At 36.6% G+C, this 9,156-nt stretch overlaps 1 protein-coding gene across 1 annotated transcript in view; it reads left to right on the top strand.

The window, feature by feature from the left end:
• Nucleotides 1–71: 71 nt before the first annotated feature.
• The window catches only part of STK33 (serine/threonine kinase 33), a gene marked incomplete at its 5' end in the record, with an annotated part of 35,236 nt that continues 26,151 nt past the window's right edge, over nucleotides 72–9,156 (top strand). Inside the window, 7 exon segments of the mRNA XM_009288897.1 lie at nucleotides 72–176; nucleotides 1,502–1,556; nucleotides 1,559–1,605; nucleotides 2,829–2,870; nucleotides 2,873–2,969; nucleotides 4,003–4,091; nucleotides 8,198–8,282. Of these exon segments, the coding sequence (XP_009287172.1) occupies nucleotides 72–176; nucleotides 1,502–1,556; nucleotides 1,559–1,605; nucleotides 2,829–2,870; nucleotides 2,873–2,969; nucleotides 4,003–4,091; nucleotides 8,198–8,282 (520 nt within the window).

The raw sequence follows: 9,156 nt of genomic DNA, 5'->3' as shown, positions 1-9,156 counted from the left end.
TATATTATGTTAAAACTTTTTGAAAGCAGCAGTTGCTTTTTTATGATTATCTGTTTCTTTTTTAAATCTATTCTTTTGGAAGATAACTAGGACAAGGCAGCTTTGGGGTGGTAACTGAAGTAAAACACAGGACTACAGGCAAAAACTGGGCCATCAAAAAAGTTAACGGGAAAAAGGTAAATATTATGTAGATAGGTGATTTTCTTTCAAGTATTCTTAGCTTTCTTATGATCCGACGATTTTTTTATTCTTTGTTTTTTCCCCAATCTCTGTTTGAGCACCAAGATGTCATATTAGATCCAGAATTTCTCTTTTCACCTATGTAGATGTTTATTCTCATTTTTCAGGTATTATTTTGTGTCCTAGTCATTGCCCCTATAGCAGAAACTAGAAGCAGCATGAGTTTTCAAAACACTCAAACTCTGTCGTCTAACCATGTAAGTTAGGGTTCTTGTTCCTTCATGAAAGAATAATTGAAAAGATGTTTGCATATTAGATTCCAAACTATCCAAATCTGATCAAAGAATATATGCAATTGAAAGGTGTTTCTTTTTTAAGTATTTATTTTAATTTTTAAAAATTAAAAAAGGTATAAATTAGGAACAGAAAGTGTTACATTCACAAGTCAGTACGAATATAGCCGTCAACTTTATGCCTAAAGTTTTGTGGCTGCATGACGAATCCTGAAACTCGCAATTTACCAGGTGAAAATTCAGATACATTACTTTGTTCCTCTTGATATTCTAAACTTTTCAAGCTGTTAAATTGGCAATAATAAATTCTTTTAAATTTTGTTTTATTTAACAAGTTAGAAAACTACTGTACTTTGTTCATTGTTAGCACATGGCAGCTGTGGCAATACTGGGTATGATTATGTTTAAATGGGATACCCTCATGTAGGGTAGATATTGAATTGTTTCATCTCATTGATACCACACTATAATCCATCACGTTATTGGTGGGTACTGGGATGCTTGGTGCTCTGTAAAATAATTTTCTGCTCATTTGGTCTTGTTCATATATTTGTGAGATCACGGATATTAGCTCCACTGAGCTTGCCAGCTTCCAATGTGAATAATTGTGTTTTGTTTAACTCCATCGCCCCAACATCTTTATTTTGTATTCATTTTAGATGCTTATTAAACATCACCTATTTAAGTAAAGCCTTTTTTATTTTTGTTTCGTAGGTACATGGTGTGTTTGGATAGTGTGAAAATGGTTGCATACAATCACAACCACTTTCACACTACTCAAACTTGAAGGCTTAAATGACATTTCATGGAATTGTGTATTTAAAACTGTAAGATGTTATGGGCCAAATTTATTAGGTCAATGGAAACAATCCTGCAATACGCTAGGATTTACTTCGTAGTCATATTTCTGAATGTAAGGCCTATTAATTTCTTTAATACGTCCTATAGCTTTTTTAAAAATAAGTTGCTGTTGTTGAAAAAAATAATATTGTTATGTTTGTAAAATCTGTTTCCCATCAATAACTAAGGGTGGAAGTTCTGCCATGAAGCTACTTGAGTGGGACGTGAGCATCTTAAAGAGAGTGAATATGATCATATAATACACTTAGAAGAGATGTTTGAGACACCAAAGGTAAGATTTCATTAATTGCTACAGTAGTGTCAGTAGACTGAAAAACAAACGAACAAAAGAACCATCTCTGTTCCACGGTAACTCATCATATATCTTATTTAACGATTTTGTAATTTGACACAAAACTTACAGCTTTTGACCAAAACATTGTGGAAATATTTATATTTTATTTTCCTCTAAATTTCTGTTAAGCCACTGTTGCCAGAAATATAAACTAGCAGTTCAACAGAGGACAAAAATAGTTTATGTCAAGGGAAATACCTGACTAAGCCTGCTTTGTTTGCTGGTCTCTGATAGGCAGAGACAATTACTGCAGCCTAGGTTTTCATTTCTTCCTTCTTCCAATGCTCATATCTTTTTTTTTTTTCCTATTCTATTCAGAACTATTGCAACAATAATTAAATACCGTCACCATGAAAATTACAGGGTTGTTTCTTCCCTCTGCTTGTTTGCTGTAGTGCTTTATAAGGAAAGTGGTCCTCTTGTGTGTCCATAGCATTTCTGACAAAGGGAAACATCAGCCAATAAGCAGTCTTTCAATTTTTTATAGATGTCTGTTGTTTCAGTAATCATTATAAAGTAAAAAAATGGTGGAAATCTTATTTTTGAGGTTAAATCACTACTATTCTGTCTTTAACTTACTGTATTACTTGTTGGAAAGGTGTTGCTGAGCTGAACAGAAAAGATCTCGGGACTCTATAATGACAGCACCATACTATAAATGTTGCAGTAACACATGTAAAATAATATTTGTTGTTAGCTGTAAGCATAAGGGTTTTTTTGGGGGTATTGAATTTGTCAGAAATCTCATTTGAGTAATGTATTATAGTTTTCATTCCTAGTTGCTGAAAAGTTGCATCTTATATTTTTTCAGATATTGGTACTTTCTTAGGCTTTCTGTAAAAGCCATTGATGATGCATTGAATGGAAGAGGCTTTAAGCTAAATCCGTACTTAATCCTTGTTTTGAAATCACAGTGTTTTTATATATTTTTTTAATGTATGTGTTTTGAAAGCTTGATAGTTTGTTGTAGTAAGCACTGGCAATATTTGCAGCAGGTCAATTGTCTTTTGTCTTCTGTTCATAAAATACTAAGTGCATTGGGGTTCTAGGTCATCACTGCAGCTGGAGCACTGCTATTATTTATATATATTGTTATTACATTAAAAGAAACTGAACTCGGAAATAACAAAATCATTACATTCTCTCTTTATTAATATTAGCAGATGTATCTTGTAATGGACCTGTGTTAGGATGGAGAACTTAAAAAAAATTTCCTTGTCGTAAAGGACATTTTACAGAAAATGAGCCAAGGCGCATCATTCAGAGTCTTGCTTCAGTAATAGCGTATCTTCACAAAAATGGTAATTAAGTTCCTCTGTCTCTCCCATGTGTTCATTGATTTCGAGTGTTCATACATTTAACAACAGTTACTGATTGCTACTCTTATCTATTATTTTTTTCATAGTATATAGTCCGGTAAAGAAAAAGTAAAATATACTACATGAATGCTTTTTTAGAGCTTTATTTTTCTTAGAGATGCAATAACTGCTACCATTTTTCTTTTATTTCTCTTTCCATACCAGCTATGGATAATAACATGTATTATTATTTCCTAACTTGCAACTGCTTTGCATTATAACATTAACTTAGTTTAGTTGTTAAGTGTCTAGTCTATTACAGGAGGTAAAAAAGCAGAAATGGATTATTTCTGATACTTCTTAACAGTATGTATTGCATTTAGGATTCAGTAAACACCAGCACTATCATCCACCGCACAGAAGCATTACAATTCTGCATAGTCCACAACAGAGTTAACCTATCCAGCCAAAATTTTAGAATTGGTAGATAGTGTAGTATTGTGAATAATTCTGGAGTTTTTTACACAGAAATCATTAATCTCTCTGTTACAGCATACTACTTCTAGGAATCCTTCATTTACCTTTTTTTCCATAGAGATACACAGGGTTATGGAACAGTGCCTTCTTCAGAGCCTTGTTTCTTCTGTGTACTCATTGGAAGGGCAAAAACATCTACTGGTTTTGGATATGAAAATGAACTGCATGTGTGAAACTGTGCAAATCTGATAACTATACAATATAAACCCTACCTTTTTGTTAGATGATGTCAGGTGATCTGATTTTAAAGACTGAACCAATATGAACTTTTTCCCTTGTTACAGGGTTGTTGGGAGGAATGAGACTTGAAAATTTGAAATACTTATATGACTCCCTGGATGAAATGGGAAAGATGCTTTTGGTTAGGCTTCCAGTAGTGCAGAGTAAAATGCACTGGAATTGCTCAAAGAAATCACTCAATTGAAAGAGTTTAAAACATTTCTGTCAGAATATCTTCACTGCAACTGATAATATTTTATTTCTTGCTCTCTCTTGGCAGATATTGTTCACAGAGATGTAAAACTGGAAAACATTTTAGCTAAAAGCAGTGACATCGATGAAGCAAATGAAATTAAATTAAACATAAAGGTAAGATGACAATTGTAGCAGTTCTGTTTCAAGAACTGGTTTTAATATCCAGGTATTACTGTAAGACCTGACTTTGATACCTATTAACAGCTTTTGAAATGAGCTACTAAATGGTGTTATTAGGGAAAAAAATTCATTTTGGAAGCTAAGTGCCACTGCTGAAAAAGTGGATAAGTATATTTCTAGGTCAATTAAAATAAAAAAAATCCTTAAAGTAACCATACCTTGTTCACTTAGATCTACATTAGCATAGTCCCAAGCCATTAGTTACAAGAAGCCAGCAGGTGCTGTGAGATGTAATTAATTTTTAAAGTAGGAATATTGTCAATTTAATGTAAATCTGTTAGTAATTTAGAAAAAAAGCCTATTTAGACTGTGCCCTTGATTGAAATACAAATATCAAAAGAATCCTATAATAGATTAATAAAGATTTACTACCTAAAGACAATGTGCCATATGCTTACATCTTCTTTTTATTGAAAAAAATAGTCTTTGATGCTTAATAAATCATATGCTAATTATCCATTGTTGCTTTGCTGTTTTAGTAGTAGTTACTGTGAAAATTTAGGCATCTTCTAAAATAAGCTTGTAGAACTGAATTATTGGATCATGAATGTACGATCTTGGGTAAAGTCCATGTTGAGAAGCGTTTCAGACACTGAAGAGGGTGGACAACTCGGTAACTCATGGTGGGAGAAGTCCAGGGTGCAGAACTCTTGTTTGCTATGTTTCTTAGAGCCTATGTATTTTTATATAATATTATACTCATTTTAAGAAGCATAATTTTGGATTTCCCTATATCCTTCAGATTGGGGCAGTTTGTACCTTTCTTCCTGCAAATGCTAGAGGTAGGCAAGACATTGATGTAAATCTTCTGGTTTGTCAACCGGCTTTCCATTCTTGTCGTCAGTTCACCACTTCCATCAGTGGAAACCATAACGGCCAGCTATTCTGGTTTCATGGCCTTGCTTTATATATCCATTTGGAACAGCAATTATCACACTCTATCACCTCTCCTTCAAGGTGCAAGCATCTTTCCTGGCCTCTGTCCTGTGAATGAGCACATATCTTTCCCCATTTTCCTTGTTCTCCTGATTTTAGAGGAGAATAACTCCTGAATGACTTTAATGGAAGAACTGGAAAACAAGGAAGCACACCCCAAAGCTGATATGGCTAGTAGGAATAAAACTGGCTACAGGAAAGGGGAGGTCCATCACACAGCGTGAAATAGATAAACAGCTAAGAACAACATTTATCTGCTTCAGAGTTTTCAGGCTTGAGGCAGCTGATGTTAAACATGAAGCTAAGGTTTGCACCCTCCTGTTTTTGGCTGTGAGAAATAGTATCCCTGAATCTTTATGACTTTATGGTTTGGGGCAGGACATGCAGGGAGGATTATGGGAGAAATCCAGACACATATTCCTCCTGGTGAAAGAAAAGAGATTCTTCCATATGATACACTAACACATGGCACAAGTGGATACTGGCATGGGATTTAGATGAAATTTTGTTTATAAGTATAGATAGACCTTCAGTTTCAAGTCACTTGTAGGTATCAGGACGTTCCTTCCCAAACTCAGAGATACTGACAACTTCAGGTATATGTATTGTCTCACAGACTTTGAGATAAAATGTGCAAAAATATACTGAAGAAATTAGCTTCTCCATGTAAATATTACACCTGAATAAGGTTTTACTATCAGGATAAAACCCCATCTATTAAAAAAAATAAAACCAGCATTTCTTTGCACCCTTTGAAATGCTTTCCCACATGAGGGATGACGTCAAAGCCCAAGGGATGGGTGCTAACCACTTCCAGTTTTTTGCAGCAAAAAAGACAGCGTTTAAGTCATTTTTTATAAGGAAAGGTGACTCTCCAAAAGGAAACAATAGGGTTTCCATTCTGCTGTTTGTGTGTATGTGGAGTATTATACCTGTATGGAAGATGCTGTGAGTGATTTCCCCCCCCCTCCCCCTCATTTGAATATCAGAGCTCCTCGTGGTTTTGTCACATGGGAAAGGAAAGGGAAGAAGGAAGTGAGTTTAGGTAATAACAGCCTATTCTAGGACATCCAAGATACCTGCAAGGAGGTACTAGAGAATAGGAGGTGCTACCCTCCACCCCTCCCACTCCCCCACAATTTGTTTTCCCCATTAACAAAGAAGGTACAGTGGCTGAACTGTAATATCCTGGAATGCCAAAATACTAAATTTATGACCAAACCACTTATTTCATCAGGGTGTACAGCATGACTCTAATATTTTAAGTCAACTTTTTTTCACTTCCAGGGCTTTGATATAGTGCTGATTATGGCATGACAATTATTTGAAGCACACAGACTTTTAGTTTTGTCTCCTTACAGGTAACTTTTAGAGGCAACCATAATTTGGCCCCATTTCATTTCACTTTCATTTCACTAATATCTCAAATACACAGTGCTTAAAGTGGCGAGGAGGCAGAATGCAATAATCTTAATAATCTTATTCCTTCATAGTGGGTTAACTAACGTAAACTTGGGAAAGTAGTTTTCACTCATAGACACCACTAAAGCGAAAAGGAGCAGCTGAAGTTGTTTTTTTGTGTGTGTTTTCTTTTTTTACCCCCCCCCCAAAAAAAAAAACCCAAACAACAAACCAAACCCAAACCAAACCTAACCACAACCCCTAGCTTTGTAGTTAAAACTTTGCCCACTGTAAAGGTTTTTTTTGGAGGGTTGGGAGAGGGTGGACACACGAACCTCTGTTTCAGTGAATTCCAGGATTATTAAATCTCCAACCAAGGGCAAGATGGATTTTGCCCTTGCTAAAGGAAAAAAAAAAACCCAAACAACAAACCAAACCCAAACCAAACCTAACCACAACCCCTAGCTTTGTAGTTAAAACTTTGCCCACTGTAAAGGTTTTTTTTGGAGGGTTGGGAGAGGGTGGACACACGAACCTCTGTTTCAGTGAATTCCAGGATTATAACTGGACAAGAGAGAAATTTCTAAATGTGGGTATGATCTCTCTCTTTCTTAATTTGCTCACTCTACTTCTGTATAGAATAAAATTCATTTGGTTCAACTTAAACCAAATCAAAGTTAAGTTTTGGTTTTAGTTAAGATTTTCTAGCCATCACCTTTTGGTTGAATGTTGGAGCTGGTGGTGTACTCTGATGTCTGGTTCAGACCAGCAAAACAACAAATAGAAAACTGCCTCCAGGAAGTGAAATTTTCAGTTTGCATCCTCTTTTCTTAAAGACCAGCTTGAGAGGCAGTGGAATCCGTATCAGTCTAATGGACGAGAACAAATGCATTTGTGCAATATAATATGAGGTGCAAATTTCAGTGGGCCAAAGCTGCTGACCCACTGACCGGTTGGCCCTGAAAGGCTGCCCTGAAGGCAGAGGGGGAAGGTCTGCTGCATAGTTGGGTTTGGAGCCATGCCAAGGATCATCTCTTTCTGGTGGAGACAAGGGAGGCACATTTCCAGCCATTTGTCTTTCCTGCTGCTACACGTCCCAACAGCTGTGAGGAGGAACGGACCCACAGAGAGCATGCTGTAGCCATCAGTTGAGGAGTTGTCCATGTTCATGTGACAGTTTAGGTTTTCATTTAGGTTCTTAACAAGCAGCACTCCGATTTATCAGCAACTTGGTTTTATTTATCTTGACCTCCTAACTTCGGTCTCTGTCCCTCCTTGCCCACAGCAATGTAGCGTCTCCACCATCAGTCTGCTCTAGTTGGGCTTTCCAACCTGCTTTATTCCCAGAGAAGGTAAAGCAGTCAGCAGGGATTTGGCCTGTGTCCTTGGAGGATACTTAGTTTAATGTGAGCTTGAATGTCAAGGAAAAAACTGTTACATTAAAAAACCACTTAGATAGTGGAACAAATTGCCCAGCAAAGTAATTACAGGACAAACATTAGTGGTGTTCGGCACAAACTTGCTTATCTGTATGGAAGAATAGGGGAGGAAAAGACTGAAGATCATTAGATGGAAGTCTCATTTTTAATGTTTTTTTCTCTGACTTCAGCATTTTGACTACAAACAGTAACTTCTGCACTTGACAAAGCATGAAAAAAGTCCATCTTTATTGCTAGCGTTAATACCGTATTTTTTCCTACTAGGTGGCTGACTTCGGTTTAGCTGTACAACAGACTGGTGGCAGTGAAAGCATGTTTCAGTCTATCTGTGGGACCCCTGTACACATGGGTAAGTTCAGTGCTTCATTCTTTTTAAGAGCTACAACTTGCTAGATTCCTTCCAGGTCACAAAGAGTCATATGATCTCTAAGCCCCTTCTTTTTCTTCTTTTTTTTTCTCACAGGAATTGTCGTACTAGCTTAAACTGCCTATATTTCTAATCTCATACAATTATCTCTGAGACCCAAAGCATCAGCTTCACAGAAAGGTGGAGCTATAACTGATAACAACCTTTTAGTGGGTCTCATCAGATCTTATGCAGCTGCTGTGGGATAAATTGTCCATCATTATAAGAATTTACATTTCATATGCCTTTTGCATTATACGAATGTGAATGTTCATAGTATCTGTTTCTGATTTGTCCATTTTACTAAGTTATAGCTTCTACGTAGCAGCAAATTCCACAGATTAACACTGTGCTTGTTCGCAGTATGGTGCAACTGTTGGATCCTTGGCTTACACTGTCTCTCTCTCTTTCTCTCCCTGTGGTCTGTCAGAGATCAGGCTTTCTCCTGAGGATCTGGAGGGGACAGGTTGTGACAGGTATCAATAGGTATCAGGGCGAGGCAGCTGGCAAAATCCTGATACTTGCTGGTGTTTTAAACATGCTTACTACTTGTTATACTTGTTATGCTACTACATATATATATGAAAAAAATAGTGAATTTATGTGGCTTGTCCATATGCACTCCACTCTACGTGCCTTTCTGTTTCTTTTGGCTAGTGGTGTCTAGTAGGAGTGACCCCTTATTGTCTTTATTCATCTGAGATGTCAACACTTATTGTTAAAGGTATGTAGACTGGCTGCGAGATCTGCAAGGGTCAGCTCTCTCAATTCTTTCTCTGCTGACGGTAGCCAGGTTCCACAGAGGCCTTGCACCTCT

Source organism: Aptenodytes forsteri, unplaced genomic scaffold, assembly GCF_000699145.1.
Source record: "Aptenodytes forsteri isolate BGI_AS27 unplaced genomic scaffold, ASM69914v1 Scaffold8, whole genome shotgun sequence".
Lineage (NCBI taxonomy): Eukaryota > Metazoa > Chordata > Aves > Sphenisciformes > Spheniscidae > Aptenodytes > Aptenodytes forsteri.
This window is presented reverse-complemented; position numbering and strand designations above follow the sequence as displayed.